The sequence below is a fragment of the Neovison vison genome, chromosome 4, assembly GCF_020171115.1.
Source record: "Neovison vison isolate M4711 chromosome 4, ASM_NN_V1, whole genome shotgun sequence".
NCBI classification, from domain to species: Eukaryota; Metazoa; Chordata; class Mammalia; order Carnivora; family Mustelidae; genus Neogale; species Neogale vison.
The window spans coordinates 26622834-26646519 of record NC_058094.1 but is presented as its reverse complement, the minus strand read 5'-3'; the positions used below and the strand labels follow the sequence as shown (position 1 = coordinate 26646519).

Sequence of the window (23686 nt, the reverse complement as noted above, 5' to 3'; positions counted from 1 at the left end):
TAGATGGAAGTAGAATGAAGAGGGAAGTAGAAATTGGTATGGAGCAGCTATGAGCCAAGGAACGCCAAGGATAGCCAGAAGCTGCCAAAAGTTAGGAAGAGACAAAGCATGGTTTTTCCCTAGAGACTTCAGAGGGTGCATGGATCTATCAACACCTTGATTTTGGGCTTCTGGCCTCCATAACTCTGAGAGAATAAATTTCTGCTTTTTTAAGTTATCCAGCTTGTGGTGCTTTGTTACAACAGCCCAGAAAACTAATACACCTACCATGATAAAGTAACTAGAAGAAGAAATAAAGAAGGAAAAAACAGAACATGGAAAAGAATTTATAACAGGATCTCAATAATAGCTCTGTGCTTCTGAATGAAGAAGTGACTGCCCTTGGAGTTGGCTAACCTAATCTGAGTTGAGTTTTTGTCTCTTGCATCTTAGGGAGGCTGATCTCGTAGAATAGCTTCTCTTAGAAGCTTCTATAATGAAAACTTACCTTCACAAACAGGAACTTTTCCAGTCCAGGTGTTATCAGATCTACACACTCTGTGTTCTGTTCCACCTGCGAGGAAGAAGCCAGGCTGGCAGGTATAAATGAGTGTATAGCCATGAGACGGAAGGTCCATTCCTACTACATTTGCATGAGCAGGAGTTTCTGGTTGTTTACAGCTGTGGGCTATATTAAGAAAAGAGAAAAGTATTTATTTTTTATAGGCATGTTAAGAAAATTTTGAGATGAGAGTCAGAATATATATTAGAGGCACGTTAATGACTTTATATAAATATACCTTTGCATAGTTATTCTAATTAATCAAGGAAAATGTATCAATGTCAATATACATATGAATTTCATAGGCTAACATGTTCTAAGCAGTCATCTGTGGAACATGGTAGATGTTAAAAGGGAAGCTAAACAGGATCTAAGAAGTCCTGTAGTTAGATACCTTTCAAAGTTTGTCAAGCTCAGATTTTCTACACCAGTTTATAAAATATTATTTTATTATTTTTTATTTCATATTTATTTTAAATTTTAAAAATATATTTTAAATATATTTAAATACATATTTATATATAAATATATAATTTATAAATATAAATAATATATAAATATATTTATAAATACAAATATATATTTAAATATATTCATTCAGTATATCACTCTGACATTAATACTTGTTAATGTAGAAAGTATAATTCAATAATTTTTTACGGGTGGAATTTTCTGGCCATGTTTTGGGTTCATAAGTACCAGTATCTTTTCATTCTCTTAACTTCTGGCTCCTTTTCTTCAAGCTGCCTTCCACTCTTGATTTGCTACCTCTATTCCATTTTACTCATACTTATGCCATCTCTTGACCTGACCCCAGTTTCACTGTTTTGTCTTATACATAAATACCATCCCATTATCAGAGACAGATACTGCAAGAAAATTTCCCCCTAAATCAGAAAACATTTCTGATCATTTTTTGTTCATGGATATGGGTACTTAAATGTTTGACTCTGAAAAAATTATTCTGTATAAAAAATGTGCTTGGAAAAAAAAATTCCATTTGTTTCCCAGTGGAGATTATACTTCTGCAGAGGTATAAATAAGAGCTAAGATTTTTTTTTAATATTATGTGATAAATATTGTGTTACATGTTTTATGCTTAATATAATTCCATTAATGACATTTAATCCTATGGAGGAAATATGCTAAGTATAAACACAAATAGTCTGCCTCTACTACATCCTTTTTGGGGGGGCAAGAAGGGGAAGTTTAATTAATCCTCACATTATGCACAGGTAGAATTAAGTTAATCCTTATATTGTGCACATAGTAGAAGATCTGAGATGCTTTCAGTAATAACTCTTTTTAAATCATCATGTCCTTTATAGAAGTCATCAAAGAATTTTGGTTTACTATGAAATATCTAGTTACATGTCACACAGGTTCTAAAGGATGCACACTATTGAATTGCTTTTAAGGAATTTTGCCATATTAAAATATCAGCCAACCAGGCATGTGAATGACTTCTCAGTGGAGTGTTCTGTTGCTTTTCAGAAAGCTGCATGTCCACAGGGGGCTCCCGTGATCATTTCAGTGGTTCTGAACAAGGCTAGAGTAAATTCACAAGACTTGTTTAGACTTCAGCAAATCCTGATGAGTATTTCTACTCCTGCTTACTTTTTATTGTTTTTCCCCAAGGTGCTCAGGATTTTAAGATAGGAAAGAAGATAAAAAGCAGAAAGTGGGAGGGAAAGAGGGAAGTAATTCACCAGCTGAAATTGACTTCTAACTGTAAGCCAGAAAAGACAGCTTCATGACCTTGGGCTTTGTTCTTTAACCCGTAAGGCAAGCTTAGGGTCAGTGCATATTTAGAAGCTCCAGGAAATACTGAAGTAGTATTTAAATTTTGGTCAAACTCTTCATGTGTATTTCCTTTCATGGATGTTTTTATCTTTCCTCAGAATCTCAGAGAGTCTCACAAGTAATAAAGGCTTAAGAAGTACTCAATTGGAGTCTTTCATATTTCAGCATACCTTTGATTCGTAGGTTCAAATCTCTGAATTGATGAACTAATAATCATCTAAAATTATCAGATGACCAAACTGAACACAATTATAAGAGCCTTGCAAAAAAAAAAAAAAAAAATTGTGCTTTGTGCCTTCTGACTTCTTTAGAAAGAATGCTCCTTAATGGACACTGAGGTCATGATATAGTTATAAACTTATATACATAAATTATGATTAATCATAATCTAAAAAAATCCACATAAAACATCTTTTGTGTAGATACAGATTTACTTCCCACTTATAAGAAAAAAAATGCATATAAATTCCTATCTGTGTATGATTTCTTAGCCACGATACTTACGTATGCACTCAGGCTGAATTCCACTCCACGTGAGGTCAGGAAGGCAAGTGCGTGTTGTAGACCCTTGGAGAAGGTGTCCTTTTTTGCAATGGAACTGCACAACACTTCCTACCTATAGCAAATTACAGAGAAACATACCAATGCAGCTTCAAATATGACAACAATTAGAAAAAAACCTTCGATGAGAAAATGCTTTCAAAAGAAATTCTTCACAGTAGAAGCTAGAAGGAAAATATATTTAAAACTGATTTAAAATAAAATTGGGAGGAAATCAAGACTGAAGAAAAAACATCTCTTTGTATATATATATATATCACCATCAAGTATCTGAGTGTTCAATGCATGCATAGGTGCCTTTTTCACATCAGTTTGAAGAAAATATGGGAGATACCAAAAGGCCAATGAGTTCATCTAAACACAAGACAGACAGGTAGATTGTTAAATAAAGATAAATAAATAAAGATGGATGAAGACAGAGAAAAAAGATAACTAACAACATAAAAGGCAAATGAATATGGAAGACAATAAATGCAGTATGAGATTAGAATCAAAGGCATTTAGACGCAAAGGTTGTGATTGTAACAAATATATGCTGGAAGACATGCAATTTGAGCTAAGCTTTTAAGGATGTGAATTTTGATAAATGCACAGAACATGGTTTTCAAAGTGAGGTCCCCAGACCGGTAACCTCAGCATCATTAGGAACTTTTTTAGAAACGCATGTTTTGGGAACTTAGCCCAGACCCACTGAATCAGAAACTCTGAACGGGGACCAGACGTCTGTGTTTTAACAAGCCCTCCAGGGCTTGTTAAATGAACAATAGAGTTTGAGAACAACTGATATAAAAGTAGAAAAGACAAGAACGTGGTGAGAAAATGTATGAAGGTTAAAATACGTGTCATATAGTTTAGAGAAAAGTACATTTGATTGGTTGGCATGAAGAGTTCACACAGTGAGCTGGGACTTTAGGGGTTTGGGGGAGGGTAAAGTGGGAAGCAGTGAGCTACAACAACAAAAAGAAAGTAGACCCCAGAGCAATGTGTATGTGGCCTTAACTCTGAAACTGATCCTGCTTGAGTAAGTTATACCCCCTCTTGGAGACTTAATCTGTAAATAAAGATGATAATATTACTTGTCTTGAGATTTGTCTTAAGCATTAAATGAAATAGGACATATAATCTGCTCAGCTCAGAGATGGCACATAGGTTTTAAATAAATTCAAACTTTAATTATTAAGTCAAAGATAAATGTAGGAACAGTTTCTGAAGGGTCTCAAATGGCAGGCTAAGGCATTTGAAATCGTTTTTTAATGAAAACATAAAGTTACTAAAGCTCTCAGAGAAAGTAAAATCTGTGTTGAAAATTAAATTAGCCACCGTATAAAGAAACTACTAAACAAAAGGAATGACCAGCAGTAATTATAATCATGAAGCCAGCACTACCATATTAAATTTGAAAGAATAAAAGCTGAATTAACCTGTGGCAGTAGACTTGGGAAGGATGTTGTTTACTCAAACTACAATTACAAGAAGAAATCATCAGGGTTTATTAAATGATTACTGCTGGAGGACAAGGTGAGGAATATTTAGTGTCTTCCATCTCAGCCATCCCCAGTAACTGGAGTCTGAGAATGATCAGTAATCCTCTTAACACATTTCACAAATACCCTGTTTCCCTCCTTCTCAGTTAGTTCCTACTCCCACCTCCCAGAGCAGTAGGAGACTAAGCTTAAAGTGACAGAATTGGACCCAAGATTCCATTTGGACCTTGAGAGTGGCTAAATGCTACCATTTCTCATATTCTCACTATTACCCAGAGCTACGCTATACCACAGACTCTCCATTCCAACTGTCACTCTGACGTCAACCTTTATTCTTCCAGTTATTTTAGACTGTGTCTTCCAAGACACCCTCATGATAGCTTTGAGGAGATCTCTTATGGCCTTGACAACCCATTTTGCCCAGGGCCACTACACTGCTCAACTCCAGGAGCTCTGTTCGTCCTGTATTCAACATAAACGAAATCCTTCAAATTGTGCTCCAGGGCACACAGTTCACATACTCTGAAGTTATGCAATATGGCGTTGTATGTTTTGGCTTTCTCATATGGACTAGATTATATGACTGATCATGTAAACTTGGCAGTTCTGTTCTTCAGTCAAACCAGTTTTACAAAACCCATTAGCTCTACCAATCCAGCAATCCTACTTTACCGTAGACCTCAGTTAATGGTTGCCATCTTCTACCCATAAATCTCCACACATTCATGGACCACCAGATATTGATCATTTTACTTCCTAAATCTTAAACTGTCCCCCTCTGTCTCTCTACTTTATGGAGATGTCCCGCTTTAGTCCTCAATATCTTTTCTACAGGTTTGGTTCTCAAATTTTAGCATATATCATAATCAGGAGGACTCACCAGAACACAGATAGATGAGCCTCCCTTGAAAGTTTTTGACTGGATAGATTTAGGGGACACTATTTCCAACAAGTTCTTAAATCATACTGCTGCTGCTTGGTCATCAATGACATTTTGAGAACTACTGTCATAATTATAATAATCATAATTATAATTATGATAATCCTCTAACTTGTTTCCATTATTCCAGTGTTGAACACATTACATTTATTTTCCATATAAAGTCAGAGTGATTAAAATAAATAAAATCTTAGAATCTTTAAAAAAAAAAAAAAAAAAAAAGAAGGGGCACCTGAGTGGCTCAGTGGGTTGAGCCTCTGCCTTCGGCTCAGGTCATGATCTTAGGGTCCTGGGATCGAGCCCCGAGTCGGGCTCTCTGCTTGGCGGGGAGCCTGTTCCCCCCTCCTCTCTGCCTGTCTTTCTGCCTACTTGTGATCTCTGTCTGTCAAATAAAGTCAGAGTGATCAACATGGAAGTATGACCTTAGCATTCTCCTTCTTAAAATCTTTACTATGATAAAATTACATTATGTTAACTTGACAGATAAAAGCCCCTATAACCTGACCATGGGCCATCTCTCTCGTTTCATCACTGACCATTTACTTTTACTCAAATTGTGCTCATATATTACTGAATTTTTGTAATGCCCTTATGCATGCATATTTTCATGCTGTTTACCCTGCATAGAATGTCTTTCCCTAGATCTTACCCTAAAAGATTTAGCTTAGACATTTATAGAAAGACTTCCCTACAGCAACAGATTGGGAGAACTTTCTTTTATGTGCTCCCTTAGCAACTTTCAAAGTTGCCAATGTTATCATCTATCCTATGAAATCACCCACATATCAGAGGTTAGTTTCTCTAAACTAGGGACTATGTTACTCACCCGTGTGCACAAAGAACTCTTGAAAATCTTAGATCTACTGAAGGAATGAGGATGAATAATTTAGTGACAAATGACAAAATCATTTGATTACTTAACTTAAGAAGATTTAATGTGTCTATAGTTTCTTTCTTTCTTCCTTCCTCCCTCCCTCCCTTTCCTTCTTTCTTTCTTCCTTTCTTTCTTTCTTTCTTTCTTTCTTTCTTTCTTTCTTTCTTTCTTTCTTTCTTTCTTTCTTTCTTTCTATGTAGTTAGAAAACCCAGTTTACTTGAGAACAGTAGAAAAGACCAGGTAGAATCTTAATTTCCTTAAGACAAATTTTCTCCTCATAGGAATTCTGGAATCTTTGGGTTTTGTGAGTCAAAGGACCAGACTATTTTAATAGACAGACCCATATTCAGTGCTGTCTGTAACCTCCTATTTCAGTGGTCACCTGTCCTACAGAACATTGAACTTGTTCCCCAAATTTAGTATAAAGGGTAGTTTGAAAAAGAGGTCAAATGTGCCAAGCTTCCAAACTTCCAGGCATATCTTATAAAATAGCATTTATCATTCATTTTACCAATTCTCTCTGCCAAATAAAGGACCCAAAAGGATAAGGGTTAACTGCCAGTGTTAGGTGAAGCTCCTCTTCTCTCCTCAAATCAATTTATTTGCAATCCTGAGCAATCACTGAGAAACAAGGTAGGCAAGAGCTTAATCCAGTATAGTATGGCCACCAATAAAAGGTTTTTCTTTCTGATCAACCTACATCCAGATAGACAGTGCTCTAGAGAGCGGTTTCCTGCACGGTTTGTGTCCTCGGTCATAGTCCAGAGGATTCTGAGAAGCTGTAGGAATAAGCAGGCACAGATTCAATTCCTGGCTTCATCTCCATTGTGGAAAGGGACTGTACGTCATGAGGCAGAGCCTTATTCCCTGTACACCACCTGGACAAAGCCAAGGGAGAGTGACTTCCCAGGAATATCCACATTGGTACACGTCTATAGTTTCTTTTTTTTTTTTTTTTTCCCAATTTATTTATTTTCAGAAAAACAGTATTCATTATTTGTTCACCACACCCAGTGCTCCATGCAAGCTGTGCCCTCTATAATACCCACCACCTGGTACCCCAACCTCCCACCCCCCCGCCACTTCAAACCCCTCAGACTGTTTTTCAGAGTCCATAGTCTCTCATGGTTCACCTCCCCTTCCAATTTACCCAAATTCCCTACTACTCTCTAACGCCCCTTGTCCTCCATGCTATTGGTTATGCTCCACAAATGAGTGAAACCATATGATAATTGACTCTCTCTGCTTGACTGATTTCACTCAGCATAATCTCTTCCAGTCCCGTCCATGTTGCTACAAAAGTTGGATATTCGTCCTTTCTGATGGAGGCATAATACTCCATAGTGTATATGGACCACATCTTCCTTATCCATTGATCCGTTGAAGGGCATCTTGGTTCTTTCCATAGTTTGGCGACTGTGGTCATTGCTGCTATAAACATTGGGGTACAGATGGCCCTTCTTTTCACGACATCTGTATCTTTGGGGTAAATACCCAGGAGTGCAATTGCAGGGTCGTAGGGAAGCTCTATTTTTAATTTCTTGAGGAATCTCCACACTGTTCTCCAAAGAGGCTGCACCAACTTGCATTCCCACCAACAGTGTAAGAGGGTTCCCCTTTCTCCACATCCTCTCCAACACATGTTGTTTCCTGTTTTGTTAATTTTGGCCATTCTAACTGGTGTAAGGTGATATCTCAATGTGGTTTTAATTTGAATCTCCCTGAGGGCTAATGATGATGAGCATTTTTTCATGTGTCTGATAGCCATTTGTATTTCTTGATTGGAGAAGTGTCTGTTCATATCTTCTGCCCATTTTTTGATGTGTTTGTCTGTTTCGTGTGGGTTGAGTTTGAGGAGTTCATTATAGATCCTGGATATCAACCTTTTGTCTGTACTGTCATTTGCAAATATCTTCTCCCATTCCGTGGGTTGCCTCTTTGTTTTTTTGACTGTTTCCTTTGCTGTGCAGAAGCTTTTGATTTTGATGAAGTCCCAGAAGTCTATTTTCGCTTTTGTTTCCTTTGCCTTTGGAGACGTATCTTGAAAGAAGTTGCTGTGGCTGATATCGAAGAGATTACTGCCTATGTTCTCCTCTAAGATTCTGATAGATTCCTGTCTCACGTTGAGGTCTTTTATCCATTTTGAGTTGATCTTTGTGTACGGTGTAAGAGAATGGTCGAGTTTCATTCTTCTACATATAGCTGTCCAGCTTTCCCAGCACCATTTATTGAAGAGACTGTCTTTTTTCCACTGTATATTTTTTCCTGTTTTGTCGAAGATTAATTGACCATAGAGTTGAGGGTCCATATCAGGGCTCTCTACTCTGTTCCACTGGTCTATGTGTCTGTTTTTATGCCAGTACCATGCTGTCTTGGTGATCACAGCTTTGTAATAAAGCTTGAAATCAGGTAAGGTGATGCCGCCAGCTTTATTTTTGTTTTTCAACGTTTCCTTAGCGATTCGGGGTCTCTTCTGATTCCATACAAATTTTTGGATTATTTGCTCCAGCTCTTTGAAGAATGCCGGTGGAATTTTGATCGGAATGGCATTAAAAGTATAGATTGCTCTAGGCAGTATAGACATTTTAACGATGTTTATTCTTCCGATCCAAGAGCATGGAATGGTCTTCCATCTTTTTGTGTCTTCTTCAATTTCTTTCATGAGTGTTCTATAGTTCCTCAAGTATAGATCCTTTACCTCTTTAGTTAGGTTTATTCCCAGGTATCTTATGGTTCTTGGTGCTATAGTAAATGGAATCGATTCTCTAATTTCCCTTTCTGTATTTTCCTTGTTAGTGTATAAGAAAGCCACTGATTTCTGCACATTGACTTTGTATCCTGCCACGCTGCTGAATTGCTGTATGAGTTCTAGTAGTTTGGGGGTGGAGTCTTTTGGGTTTTCCATATATAGAATCATGTCATCTGCGAAGAGAGAGAGTTTGACTTCTTCATTACCAATTTGGATACCTTTTATTTCTCTCTGTTGTCTGATTGCTGTTGCTAGGACTTCTAATACTATGTTGAACAAGAGTGGTGAAAGTGGGCATCCTTGTCTTGTTCCTGATCTCAACGGGAAGGCTGCAAGCTTTTTCCCATTGAGGATGATATTTGCTGTGGGTCTTTCATAGATAGATTTGATGAGGTTCAGGAATGTTCCCTCTATTCCTATACTTTGAAGCGTTTTAATCAGGAACGGATGTTGGATTTTGTCAAATGCTTTTTCTGCATCAATTGAGAGGACCATGTGGTTCTTCTCTCTTCTCATATTAATTTGTTGTATCACATTGATTGATTTACGAATGTTGAACCATCCTTGTAGCCCAGGGATGAATCCCACCTGATCATGGTGGATAATCTTTTTAATGTGTTGTTGGATCCTGTTGGCTAGGATCTTGTTGAGAATCTTAGCATCCATATTCATCAGTGATATTGGTCTGAAATTCTCCTTTTTGGTATGGTCCTTGCCTGGTTTGGGGATCAGGGTAATGCTGGCTTCATAGAAAGAGTCTGGAAGTTTTCCTTCTGCTTCAATTTTTTGAAACAGCTTCAGGAGAATAGGTGTTATTTCTTCTTGGAAGGTTTGGTAGAATTCCCCAGGGAATCCGTCAGGTCCTGGGCTCTTGTTTTTTGGGAGATTTTTGATCACTGCTTCAATCTCGTTATTAGATATCGGTCTATTCAGGTTGTCGATTTCTTCCTGGTTCAATTTTGGTAGTTTATATTTTTCCAGGAATGCATCCATTTCATCAAGGTTGCTAAGCTTATTGGCATATAACTGTTCGTAGTAACTTCTGATGATTGTTTCTACTTCCTTGGTGTTAGTTGTGATCTCTCCCCTTTCATTCATAATTTTATGAATTTGGGATTTCTCTCTTTTCTTTTGGATTAGTGTAGCCAGTGGCTTATCGATCTTATTGATTCTTTCAAAAAACCAGCTTCTAGTTTCATTGATACGTTCTACTGTATCTCTGGTTTCTCCCTCATTGATCTCAGCTCTAATCTTGATGATTTCCCTTCTTATGTGTGGAGTTGGTTTGATTTGTTGTTGATCCTCCAGTTCTTTAAGGTGTAAAGACAGCTGGTGTGTTCTGGATTTTTCAATTTTTTTGAGCAAGGCTTGGATGGCTATATATTTTCCCCTTAGGACCGCCTTTGCTGTATCCCATAGGTTTTGGACCGAAGTGTCTTCATTCTCATTGGTTTCCATGAATTGTTTCAGTTCTTCTTTGATCTCCTGGTTGATCCAAGCATTCTTAAGCAAGGTGGTCTTTAGCTTCCAGGTGTTTGAGTTCCTTCGGAACTTTTCCTTGTGATTGAGCTCCAGTTTCAAAGCATTGTGATCTGAGAATATGCAGGGAATAATCTCAGTCTTTTGGTATCGGCTGAGTCCTGATTTGTGACCCAGTATGTGGTCTATTCTGGAGAAGGTTCCGTGTGCACTTGAGAAGAATGAGTATTCTGCTGTTTTAGGGTGGAATGTTCTGTATATATCTATGAGGTCCATCTGGTCCAATGTGTCGTTCAATGCTCTTGTTTCTTTATTGATTTTCTGCTTCGATGATCTGTCTAATTCTGAAAGAGGCGTGTTAAGATCACCTACGATTAGTGTATTCATATCAATATGACTCTTTATCTTGATTAACAGTTTTCTTAAGTAATTGGCTGCTCCCATATTGGGAGCATAGATATTTACAATTGTTAGATCATCTTGGTGGATAGTCCCTTTAAGGATTATGTAGTGTCCTTCTGTATCTCTGACTACAGTCTTTAGTTTGAAGTCTAATTTATCTGATATGAGAATCGCTACCCCAGCCTTCTTTTGAGTCCCATTGGCATGAAAGATGCTTCTCCACCCCTTCACTTTCAGTCTGCGTGTATCTTTAGGTTCAAAATGGGTCTCTTGTAGACAGCATATGGATGGGTCCTGTCGTTTTATCCAATCTGCAACCCTGTGCCGTTTTATGGGTGCATTTAGGCCATTCACATTGAGAGTGATTATTGATAGATACGTTTTTATTGACATCGAGTTACCTTTGAAGTCTTTCTTCCTGTAGACTGTCTCTATATTTCTGTTCAATGCTATTCTTGGGATTTTTCCTCTTTTATAGAACCCCCCTTAATATTTCCTGCAGTATCGGCTTGGTGGTTGCATAGTCTTTTAAGTCTTGCCGGTCTTGGAAACTCTTTATCTCTCCATCCATTTTGAATGTCAGTCTTGCTGGATAAAGTATTCTTGGCTGCATGTTCTTCTCATTTAGTGCCCTGAATATATCTTGCCAGCCTCTTCTGGCTTGCCAGGTCTCTGTGGACAGGTCTGACGTTATTCTGATGGGCTTCCCTCTGTAAGTAAGGAGCCTCTTTGCCCTGGCGGCTTTCAAGAGGTTATACCTACAATTATAATTTCTCAATTTGACTATCAGGTGTCGTGATGTTTTTTTGGAGTGTATAATCTTGGGTGGAGACCGTTCAGCCTCTAGTACATGAACGCTGGTTTCATTCGCGAGATTCGGAAAGTTTTCATGAAGGATTTGTTCCACGACATCTTCTAGACTTCTTTCTTTCTCCTCCCCTTCGGGAATTCCAATAATTCTGACGTTGGAACGCTTCATGGCATCACTTATTTCCCTAATTCTGCTTTCGTGGGATCTAAGCTGTTTGTTCCAGGCTTCCTCCTGATCCTTTCTCTCTATCTGTTTGTCTTCCAGATCACTAATTCTATCTTCTGTCTCAGTTACCCTAGCTTTGAGAGAGTTTAGATTGGATTGGAACTCATTGAGAGCATTGTGGACCTCCTCCCTGGTAGCTTTAAGCTCCGCCCTAACATTGTGAACATACTGTCTGGTCGCTTTCAGTTCGGCTCTAATCAATTCTGTTTGGTCATCCATGGCTTTCTCCAACCTAGCTATTGCCTGGATAATTGTTAGCCTGAATTCTCTTTCCGACATATTGTCTATGTTGATAGCCGTTAGCTCTGTTGCAGAAGGTCCATCCTCTGTATTTTTCTTCTGTTGGGCATTCCTCCTCCTAGTCATTTTGGTGGGAGAAGACTGAACAGATGTAGCTGGATGTATCAACTCTGGTGCAGTCAAGGTGCACCCTGGAGCACTTCCTGATCTCTGTCTCAGAAGCCTCAGTCTGGGTGCAGAAGCTGAATAAATTCCCCCTTGGACGCTGGCAGTGCAGGTTCCAAGTTGGAGACCCTGGGGGCGCAGGATCTCTTGCTCGTCCCCAAAGCCGAGGCAGTGGCGGCTGTCTGGGAGCTCCTGACCGCCAGAGAGGTTCCAAGCAGCGATCGCACACTGAGATTTTGCCGCTGGCCGGGGCTGGGAGTGCCCGGCTTGCGCGCACCTCTTTTCAGAGGCGGCTGTGGGTCGGGCGCGAGTCTGGGGCACTGAGAACGGGGCGCTGGTCCGTAAGCCGCAGGCTGGGCTTTTGCGCGCCTCTGTCCGGGGAAGAGTTTCGCGGGCGCGCGGCTTAGACTTTGAAACAATGGCCCGGGTCAAGAAGCGCCCCAGGGCCTTAGAAACCCAGGAGAGCTGGAGCGACGTGCACGCGCATCTCAAGCTTTGTGGTAGGGCTAGCGCGCGTTCTGCAGACCGGCTCCCATCCCCTCACAGGAGCCGGAACCCCGCGCTCTGGGGCACGCTGGCGGCTTAGGGACCAGGAGCCGGTTTCTCCGCCGCACTCTCTCTGCCTCCGCGCCGGGGAGGCCGTCTGGGACCGGGGACTCAAGCCCCTGTCCCTAGCCGCCCCCGCGATCCTTTGCTCTTTTGGAGTGCTTTCAACCAGTCTCCGAGTTAATGCTGGTCCCCAGACGCAGGGCGCTCTCGCTCGTATCGGGGTATGACTTTCCCACCGGTCGCCTCTGGTGGCTCCCTCCCCCTTTTATCTTCCGATCTCAGTCCGCTGTTCCCATTCCGCTTTACCTGCTCACTGGCGTCTTCTGCCCCTGTAGAGATCCAGACGTGTATAATTCTGATCTCAGGCTGATTTCATGGGTGATCAGAGTTCTTTGGTAGGTAATCAGCTCACTTTGGGGTACCAGCTGAAAAGACGCCTCTTCCTAGTACCCCGCCATCTTGTCCCCACGTCTATAGTTTCTTAAAGAAGAGTGATATCCCAGCCATACTTTACATAGGAAGCTAAATCACTGTTTATTTTTTGAAGGGTACATTTGGGCTATTTCATTAAGACTTGATGTTAGTAAGATATAAGAAATATGTTGGATTACATAGCCTTTTTTTTTCCACTTGTAACACTTTTTTTCCTTGTTTATTTCTGTAAACTTTTCCGAAGTCATCATAAATACTGCTTTAGATATTAATCAGATGCCAGAGAAGTAAGATCTATTTAAATGTGTTTTATCTATTTTTTCAAGTTCACAAATAACTATGTACTATTTTTTTCAGAGTCACAAATACTTATACTAAATACCTAATATACGTAGAAATTAACAAATTTAATAATTGATTAATTTTTTGTTCAGTGTTTATTATAGTTAAATCAATTAGCAAAATTTTCTCCAAATATCAGTGGACTAATAAATGCCTTTCCAGTTATAAGAACACTTAATATTATGTTTTACATATAGTTGTTCATCCTTTCCAACTTGTGATAAGAGGTCCTTCTGATTCTAAATTAGCTTCTAACATGCATAATATAATTTGATTATTTGTAGAAACAAATAATTTTCCTTTATCTAATTCAAAAAATTTGTGGAAAATAATTCATGTACAATTTTCCCACCAATAATTGCCAATAAAAGTGCTCTGTTTATATAACTAACTATATATAATGCAAAAATATTTAATATTATTTTTATATCAGGAATTAAAATTTCTCTATTTTGTTTTAACTGCAGCCAGTGTTTGAATAAAAATCACTTTAAGTTGGGCCCAATTAGTGTGTTTTGTGCAAAAGCATTATAAAATTATAAGATATGTCTATTTAGTAAATATAATTTATCTTTTTAAACTACTTATTTTTTTATTTCTTTATTTTAAATGTTATATCTCAGTTCCTAAGCCATGAAGCTTAGATAGCTAATCAAGGCATAATACACATTTTGTATAAATTTAGAATATTCTAAGTAAGATCTTTCTCTTTCATATTTCATAGCAAATGACTTTTGCTTTCCTAGAATTTTCATCATTGTATTTATTTGTGTCTGATTTTTAACATCACATATAAAATATATTTAATATATATTTATGTAGCATACATATATTTTATGTATATATATAAACCTAAGAGTTCCAAATTTATATCCTTCCTCTGTAGTATATTTTAACAACCATTTTTTATTTGTATTTTTTACTATGTGTTTACACTAAACATTTTACCCAAGAAAAAATGAAGTAGTTTCTAATAAAAGGCATACATAGATTTTTATTAATAAAACGATGTAGAAAGGCAGGATCATAAAAATGAAGGGAGAAAACATACGCTTAAGATAAGATGCAAGGAAATTTCATTGAGCGTCAATATCAGCCCTGAGGTTCCTGACACTTAATTAAAAAATTAAGTTTTAAGATATCCTATGAGTTTATATTAAAAATGATCATATTTTAATTAGGAACACTTGATTTATGTTTTAAAATTCATGTCATGGTCACCATTTAAAAGCAATCAATCACTATGTGGCATATTTGTCTCATTCAATGTACTTATGTACTAATGGAGATTATAATCTGAGAATCATACATCATCACCATCTTTATTTTGGTAGCTCTAAAAATCTTACTGTTCACTGTCTTGAACAGTATTATAGATCTAGAGTCAGATTAAAAACATTTCATAACTATAATAACTTTAATGTAACGTACCCTAACTTCTAATGATGTGTCCTCCAAACTCACAGCTCAATTTAAAGAATGATAGAGCAGTCAGTGAAATACGTGTGTCTGGCATTTACTCCATAATTAATCTAGATGTTGGATTAATCATTTTGACAGCTACTTCCTTCACTACCAATCTATCTTTAGCCAAACATTATTCCAGCTTACAGTATTTTGGATATAACAGAAATTACTTTGAGTACTCTTTTCAAAATGAGAGTTTTTGTCATCTCTAGCAACAGGTAATAATATTTATGTCCAAAAATCTATGATATAAATCTATATAGAAAAAGAGTGAATAAACATATTAAAGAAAATGATTTGAGTGTGTTTGTAATTCCTAACCTTCCCCTTTCTCTTGTCCCTCTCAGAAGTCAACTTCTTAACAGCTATAATTTTATTTAAGCCACTGTGGTCCACCTGATCAAATCAGATGTAGGTACAAAAGTTGAGACATTCTGATTCTCTCCCTAGAAATCTGGAACTGAGATTGAGACAATTAATTATTTTCTTTATGTGGCTGAAAGATAAATAGAAAAATGCAGCTTTTGTCATATAGCCAATTTCCAAAAGAAAAAACAAAGTAGGCAAACAGAGTAGTGGGAAAGACTGAGTCCTACAGTCCAGTTGCTAGATCCTGGGCTTGATAGGTCTTTCCTAGATCCCTTTCCTTGGGGTCTTTGACAAACCTGCACATGGCTTGTAATGCTTTTAGTCTTAAGCTATCTCAAATAGCTTCTCTTAACTTGCAAGCAAAAGTTTTTCTCAACTGGGGCGCCTGGGTGGCTCAGTGGGTTAAGGCCTCTGCCTTCGGCTCAGGTCATGATCCCAGGGTCCTGGGATGGAGTCCCACATTGGGCTCTCTGCTCAGCAGGGAGCCTGCTTCTCTGTATCTCTCTGCCTGCCTCTCTGCTTACTTGTGATCTCCATCTGTCAAATAAATAAATAAAATCTTAAAAAAAAAAAGTTTTTCTCAACCAATAAAAATGGTTTTTCCAGAATTCTATTTGGAATGTACCAATATTAATATCAGTTAGGATTACATAAACTTTTAAAATTTCCATTGGCTCCATACAGTTTTAGTAAATATATTTAGTATATATATACATATAAACACACAAACTAATCATATGCATGTAAGAAAGCTGAAGTCCCTAATTTAACATAATCAGTATATCATTTGCCCTTTTTTAAAATACTAATGTAATTATATAAAATTTATCATATTTGAAATTCTAGTCTATTCATATTTATCTGAGTAGAATATGATGATCCAATGCATGTTTATTGTCAAATAACATACTTTTAGGGTTAGATTAACTTTGGGATACCTTTTTTTAATGGTTATGATAGAATTCTTATAATGCAGAATAAATGACTCTATTCATTTCATTGGATGACTGTACTAAATTCATTCTTACTCATTTCCATTCTCATTATTTCAAAGGGTATGTATTAGAAAGGACTCACACTCTTCAGAAAATCACCTGAATCAGTGCACAAACACTAACATCACAATTCTGTGTTCTCTCAGGATACTGTCACTGATTGCTTAGTCATCAAAGCCAAGTCACGTTCTGTTCCAGTTTCTTCATCTATATGATGAGGACTAATTCTCTTTAATGAGTTGTCCATTTTTCAGGATTTAGATCAATTGATAAAACATTTTATAAAGATATGAATCTAAAGTTTTCTGAAAACACCAATATAATGGAGACTGAGACACCTTTTTTTATACTTTTGTATTATGTAGACAGCCCTGGGGCAAACTGGAAGAATTGGAAATGCTATCAAATCAATGTTCATACTGTGCCTGAACTGTAGATAAATGGAAACTATTTTTAGCAACAAAAATATGGCACCTTTGATGAATACTTCTTTTAGAAATTGATGTTTTTCAAGTTCCCACTGAATTTCACACAAAATAGTAGAATTTAGAAAAGTCTGCAACATAAGGCAATTGGGTAATGAGTATATTGGCTATTTCCTCATGGAGTGAGTATGCACTTTGGCTCCCTTAAGATCCCTGTAATGAAAAACTTTCTGAATCTCTACATAAAATCTAAATTAGAAAAAGAGAAAATAAGAAAGTCAGCCCCACATGACTGGGCATGCTGAAGAATGCCAATGTAACAATCCAGCAAATGTGGATAAATTATTTTCTCAGAAATTTCCCATGGCCGTGGAAATGTTTAAAAATACTTTAGTATTATACACACATTATAAGATAAACATATTTTAGTCTAATTGCTTTGTTGAATAACCATATTTTTATATGTTTGCAAAATAACCTCTTTTATCTTTACTTTTCCTCACTCTCTCACATCCACCTTTAGAATTTATCCATTCAGTCCCTCATTTCTTCTTACTTAGCCCTCTCTTATGTTCTAGCTATTACTTATGGATTTTCCTATGCTCACAGCTGTCTTCAATTTTTCTTTTGTTTTATTGTTATGATCATTTAGGCTCTTTTCTTAAACCATATTTTTCTTCTCCTAATTTCCTTTTACTTCCAAGCTTTTGTTGCCTTTTACCCTTTTTTATACAGTTATGAATACAGATATAAGCATGTTTTCTGTTTCTGCCAACACAATTATATGCACATGAATCAAAGAAGCCTTTTGATCTAGTTTTATACTGAGTAGAAATATTTTTGAAAGTACTCACTTGAAAACCAAACGTATTGTTCTGAGATCCATGCCTTGGGACTCCTGGATTTTCACATGAGGTACGGGTGGGTTCTAAAAATGAAGATTATAAGCACAATATTCCTTTAAAATTTGTAATGATATTTAAATGTATATTTCTCACATACAAAACAATTTTGAGTGATCTGGAGCTTAATGAAAAGGACGATGGGTAATAATAAAGAGTATAAATATAATAGCGTCTTCCCATGGACAGAAGCCTGCTAATCTTATTCAGGTGTACTATAATTTACACAAATTATGCAATTCTTGAAATCCAAACCCTTCTAATATAAAGGTATAACTGATATCCAACTTACTCTGTGGATAAAAAAGTTAAGGAAAAATAAAGGCTATGAAAAAAGGACACAGATATAAGACGTTTGCTCAAGTACTTTGCTAAACTATAATCTCAGGTAGGATAATATTCCCCTCAAGAAGCAAGAGTTTTTCCAGAAACACGATTTAGTTATTTGCATTTGTCATGGACACCTGTAGGAGATTCAGGTATAAAAATGGTGAAACTAGTAGTGTCTGAGTTGACTAGTTTTATGCCAGATTATTTGGTTGGTTTACCAAACATGGTAATTAATTTAAGACTGTAGAAATGTGCTCAGAGCCATTTTGAAATCAATGTATCTTTTTTTTTTTTTTTTTAAATGATCTCCATGCCAAGCATGGAGCCCAGTGCGGGGCTTGAACTCAGGACCTTGAGCTCAAGACCTGAGTTGGGATCAAGAGTTGGATGCTTAGCTGACTGAGCTACCCAGGTGCCCCATCAATGTATCTTTTTTATGAATTTTTGGAGCAAGTTTAATATCATTTGACTATGATTCATTAATCATAAGAATATATACAAATGTTAGTACTTATTGCTATTAATCTAAGAGCTTTTTTATTTTTCAATTTGTTGATAAACAAAGAAAGTTATTTTGAGTGTTCCCAGTTTTGAGTGTTCCTCTGGGAAGTTTTAAATGCTAAATACAACATCATATGTTTTAATCGTATTCATTTTCAGAGTCCTCTAATTGCTTCTATATTTTACATTTGTTTTTTCATATTTAATTAACTATAGTTTGTAGGACAGAGAAAATAACTAATACATACATACTAATAATGCATTACTAGTATCTAGTAATTACAAAATTACTGAGAATAATCATCCTTTAATTAATATTACCTATGCAGTGAGGTGATGAACCACTCCAAGTGCCATCTGCTTGACATATTCTGGTGCTTGATCCCACTAATATGAAAGGAGAATTGCAGCTAAATGAAACCTCTGACTGGTATATAAAGCTTTTGCCTTCTCTTTTCCCTTGGGCAGGTATACCAGGGTCACCACAAAACTTTGCTGGAAATGAAAAGAAAGATATTTATAGCAAGGATTTAGGATTCATCAAAGTAACAGTTTAGAAAAATGATGAAAATAACTGTACTATTGAACTAAAGTGACATATAATTCACATTAATGTATCCCAAAGAAATTTTTTTAGCTTTTGTCAATTAATAAATACTGAATGTATGACTCAGCATAATATTTGAAAAAAGTCCAATTGAGGTGTTTTCCATCTAGTAGACCACCTTAATAACTACAGAATTTTTTGTATTTTTGTTGTTGTTTTGTATTGACCAGAATCAAACCACACATTTGTACAAATTGATTGTGAAGTTGGGGTACTTCTGAAAAGGCATGTGATTCACAGAAAGCTCTGTCAGAAAGTCAGCCCATAATGATCTGGGGTGTACTCTCCAGAATGCTCTTTTTATATGTATATAACAGATATACTTATTTGTTCTGTTGTAATCTGTTGAACACTCAAGCTCATACCCCAGTGTTTTGCTGTCTTCCTCTTTATAATATGGTGAGGGATTTTCTAGTGTTTTTTAAAGATTTAAGAAGCCAATCTATACCAAACCGAGGAATCTCAATGTTCCAAAACTGTTGAAGATACCATCTTGACAGAATTTGTAAACAAATTGGATACATTATTTCATTCAACATATATTTCCTAACAACTAAAAGAACCTATTCTAAGAAGTTTTAGGCACTTAAATTTATCGGTAAACAAACTAAGGTCCCTGTCCTTGTGGAATTTATGTATTTGTGAGGGAAACAAACAGGAATAAATAAATATAATAAGTAGAAAAGTAACATGTGGGAAGGTAGTGAGTCCCATGTGGAGAAATAGTATGGGAAGAAGGAGATACAGACTGTGTATGTTGGGTGTGATAAATGGTGAGGGCTGGGGTGGGTTTCAAACAAGGTGGCAAGGGCGTCCATCACTGATGAAAGATCTGGAGGAAACAAAGCATTTAGCCATGCTGATAGCCCAAGGGAGATCATTTAGGTAAGGAAATAGCACTGCCAAATCCCTATGTTGAAACATGTCCAACATGTTGGGGGAAAAATAAGGCTAGTGAAGCTGGAGTAGAATGAGCATGCAGAAGTATAAGGGATGAGATCAGATGGTTCCAAATCTAGTAGATAACTTAGACAACATTATCATATGCTTTCAATTTGTTTGTTGTAGTAAAAATACATAACATATTTTTTATCATTTTTAACCAATTTAAAGCATACTCGATTTTTATAAATTTGAAGATTCGGCACCTGAAAGGTTATGCCCCTAATAAGGCAAAGAAACAGTAACATACAAACATATTTAAGTACAAATATTCCCTCAGGATGGCACATGCTGCAAACCAAAGATATTTTTGAGGCGGAAAGGAAACCTCTAACTAGACAGAACATCAATTAGGACAACAGGAATAAACTAGGAATGTTCCAGGCAAACAGGAATGGATAAATACCTTAATAACAGAATACCTCAGTCTTAAGCTCAAGGTACAAAGAGAGACTCTTCCTGAAATTCAAGACTCTAGGAAATACCTGAATTTTCAAACCTCTTTTTAGGAAGTTTTTTTCTTTTTAAAGGACTTAAAGTTATAAGTGATTATGAAATAACTATTCAATGAAATAAACAGGGGAAGATTACAGAGTAAAGTAACACAGGTAAAATAAACATCCGTTTAGTGTGTTTTGTTTTAATTTTCATTATTTCCTAAATATTGTAAATTTCTGTGCTATTAGTAATATAACATCATTTCTAGCGATATAACATCAAACCTTAGAGGCCATGGTCTTCATCTCACTAAACTTTGTGTCTCTAGCACATTTTGAATTCCATGGCTGTTTCCTCAGTGAACATTATCAATGGGCATTTCAGCTTAGTAATCATTTCTACTGTAAAATTATTTAGCAACCTACTTCTGAAGTGTTTCTCTCACTTACTTCTGCTGAGTCATTCCTCTCAGATTCTAATCTTTATTCAACAAAGAAAAGAAAGGAGGGAGATGCAATCACATAAACTCTTCTCCTGCCCCCTGCCTACCCCTCACTTCCTCAGCATTCCATTGGTTTCTATCTGTAGATTTTCATGTACTAAACCAAACAACCTATTAGTTTAGAGGCGTAAGACACAGGGTTCATTTTCAAAAGGCTTCAGTTCACAATGACATAAACTTTAGGAAAAAAGGACATACTTTAAACAAAATGAAAGAGAAAGGACTTTCCCTTCTATAAAATCCCTAAAATGAATGAATTTGGCTATAAATGGATAAGAACATTAACTCTTTAGTTTACCTTTAGTTTACCTTGAATTGGAATTCATACTCTTTCATTTTGTGGCAGTGCAAACTGTAGGCCATATAACAATGTAGGGGGGTCCCCTAAATGATGACAGGGTCACACATTGACTACAATTTGAGTCCTCTCTCTGAGCCCAAGTGTCATTACCAATTAAAATGTCATGAGTAAACACACTTACTAGGAGTTCCGTTATATGTAACATAAATCATATATGTGAAATGATTGGACAGAGTGAGCCCAATTACATTTGGATAGTTATAATATAACATCAATAGTATATTATTATTATGTGCATTTTAATAGAACCGAAAGAGAAAATACCATAGCAAGATATTTCTTGATTGAGATTTTCCCAGTTGTATCAAACAAACTTTACCATGAACTCTTCTCTGCAAATCTCCTTGTCCCTATCTATTCTGAGGTAGCCAGGGAATATCTACTCTTATTTAGAGCACATTGGTCTTTTCTAAGACAATCCTCAGCATAAAACACAGTTTTAAGGGACAATTTTTATGACATAGTAGCATATGATAAAATCAGGAGAAAAGAAGACAAAGGGCACAGAAGCCCATATGCAATTTGGTCTCCACTGTGAATGAGAAGACTGGAGGGTTCCACGTCATTTCATCAGTTATATCTGCCTAACTTCAAGGCCATGGGGACAGGTGGGGAGCTCCTTTACCCCATGCAGTGAAGGGAGGGCAGGCGAGGAACAAGATCACATTAGACACCTCAGCATGAAGGTTGCCCATATCATGTGCTACAATAATTTGTGTAAAACACAAAGCTGACCTTTATTTTGTTTGCAGTCTTCCAAATTAATTTTCAAGTGACACTTGCTAGAACATATATTGTAAAGTGACTCCTGTAAGAAAATAATAATCCCTCTTCTTCATGCTTACCCTAATCATTTTAGGTATAATCACAAGCATTATCATGACAAATAGTATCATAAGAACTTGATTTGAATGACCATGTCAAGTAACATGGATTTATTGTGGAAAGAAATTTGGGAGTAAATTGGAGCACTCAGTTGAGTCACACTGGACAAAATAAGAATAACTTCTCCAGTAGTAGAATTAATCTTAATGTCTTTAATTTGAGAAATAATTTTTTAAGAAGGTTGCAAGCAAAACAGTTTAGTTTAATATTTAGAATCAGATAAAAAAGAACATAACAGTAAGATTACAGGAAAAGTACACTGATAAATATGATTTCCTACTGAATTTTAATTATGCCTCAGAATGCGCTTCAGATTTTGCTAAAACAAATATGAGATTGTTAAAATCTCATATTTGTTTTAGCAAAATCTGAAAATTTTGAGTAACAGCTATAATCTCAGTCTAGTTTCAAGAGAGTGGACATAGGAAAATGCAATTTTAAGTATAGAAATCATACTTACGTAAGCACTGTGGTACTTCCCCACTCCAGGTACCGTTCCCTACACAGGTCAGAACAGCAGGAAAGGATAGTTCATAGCCTGGAGAACAGATGTAGCTAATACTAAAGCCCCAGTCAAAATTTGTTCCTTCCAACCTTCCATTAGAAATCTGGGGAGGAGTTGGGCAGGTAACAGCTGCAATTACATTAAAAGTGATTAGACACAGCTGTTGAAATATCCCGGGTGTAAAAAAAAGAAAAAAAAAAAAAAAGAAAAGAAAAAAATCATCAGAAGAAGCATATGTGCTAATTTAACCTTTCGGAGGACAATATGGTGTGACATGTTTTATTCTCCTGGTAGTAGTCCTGAAACATCCCTGGAATTAATCCCTCTAGGATGTGACTATTTCTTGGCAACATAATGGCTACTGGTTGTCAGAGATACTCTTAGAAAATAACAAGCTGCCTGACATCTAAGGGAAGCAAATAGAGGGTGACCTTCCATCTAGTATACTGTAACTGATAAATTATTGGTTTTATATAAAATTATTTTTCCAATGACCTTTAGACAGCCTGAACATCAGGGCTGTTTGGCTATATATAGTGTCAACATTGTAGCAAGGAATTTGTAAGTAATTCTGTGACATTGGAAAAAACTTACATCAGGCATCTCTTTAAAATATCCAAATTGGTTCTATCAATCACTTAAATTCTATCAACAAATTAAATTTATTTTAGAGTTTTTAAATAAATTATTAAATGTTTAAACATTTATTTTAAAATTTGTTTTATAAGCTGGCTTCAAGGAAAGATGGATAGGATAACATGACAGAGATGAAGGGAAAAAGAGGGGCACACATTGCAAAATCTAAAAATGAGGAATGTCTATTTGTATGACCACCAACATATATGAATAATTCTTGAAG

General features: G+C 36.5%; 1 protein-coding gene and 1 non-coding gene across 2 annotated transcripts in view; both read right to left on the bottom strand.

The window, feature by feature from the left end:
• The window catches only part of CSMD3 (CUB and Sushi multiple domains 3), a 1253935-nt gene that overhangs the window by 20534 nt on the left and 1209715 nt on the right, over window positions 1–23686 (bottom strand). The window contains exons 61-65 of the mRNA XM_044245069.1: window positions 22783–22956; window positions 18909–19082; window positions 17709–17782; window positions 2849–2960; window positions 488–667 (exon numbers count right to left, since the gene is read on the bottom strand). Of these exons, the coding sequence (XP_044101004.1) occupies window positions 488–667; window positions 2849–2960; window positions 17709–17782; window positions 18909–19082; window positions 22783–22956 (714 nt within the window). The remainder of the gene's footprint in view (window positions 1–487; window positions 668–2848; window positions 2961–17708; window positions 17783–18908; window positions 19083–22782; window positions 22957–23686) is intronic.
• Window positions 6929–7129, bottom strand: LOC122905774. Its single transcript, XR_006384450.1, has one exon. It is a non-coding gene; the product is annotated as a small nucleolar RNA SNORA73 family (small nucleolar RNA).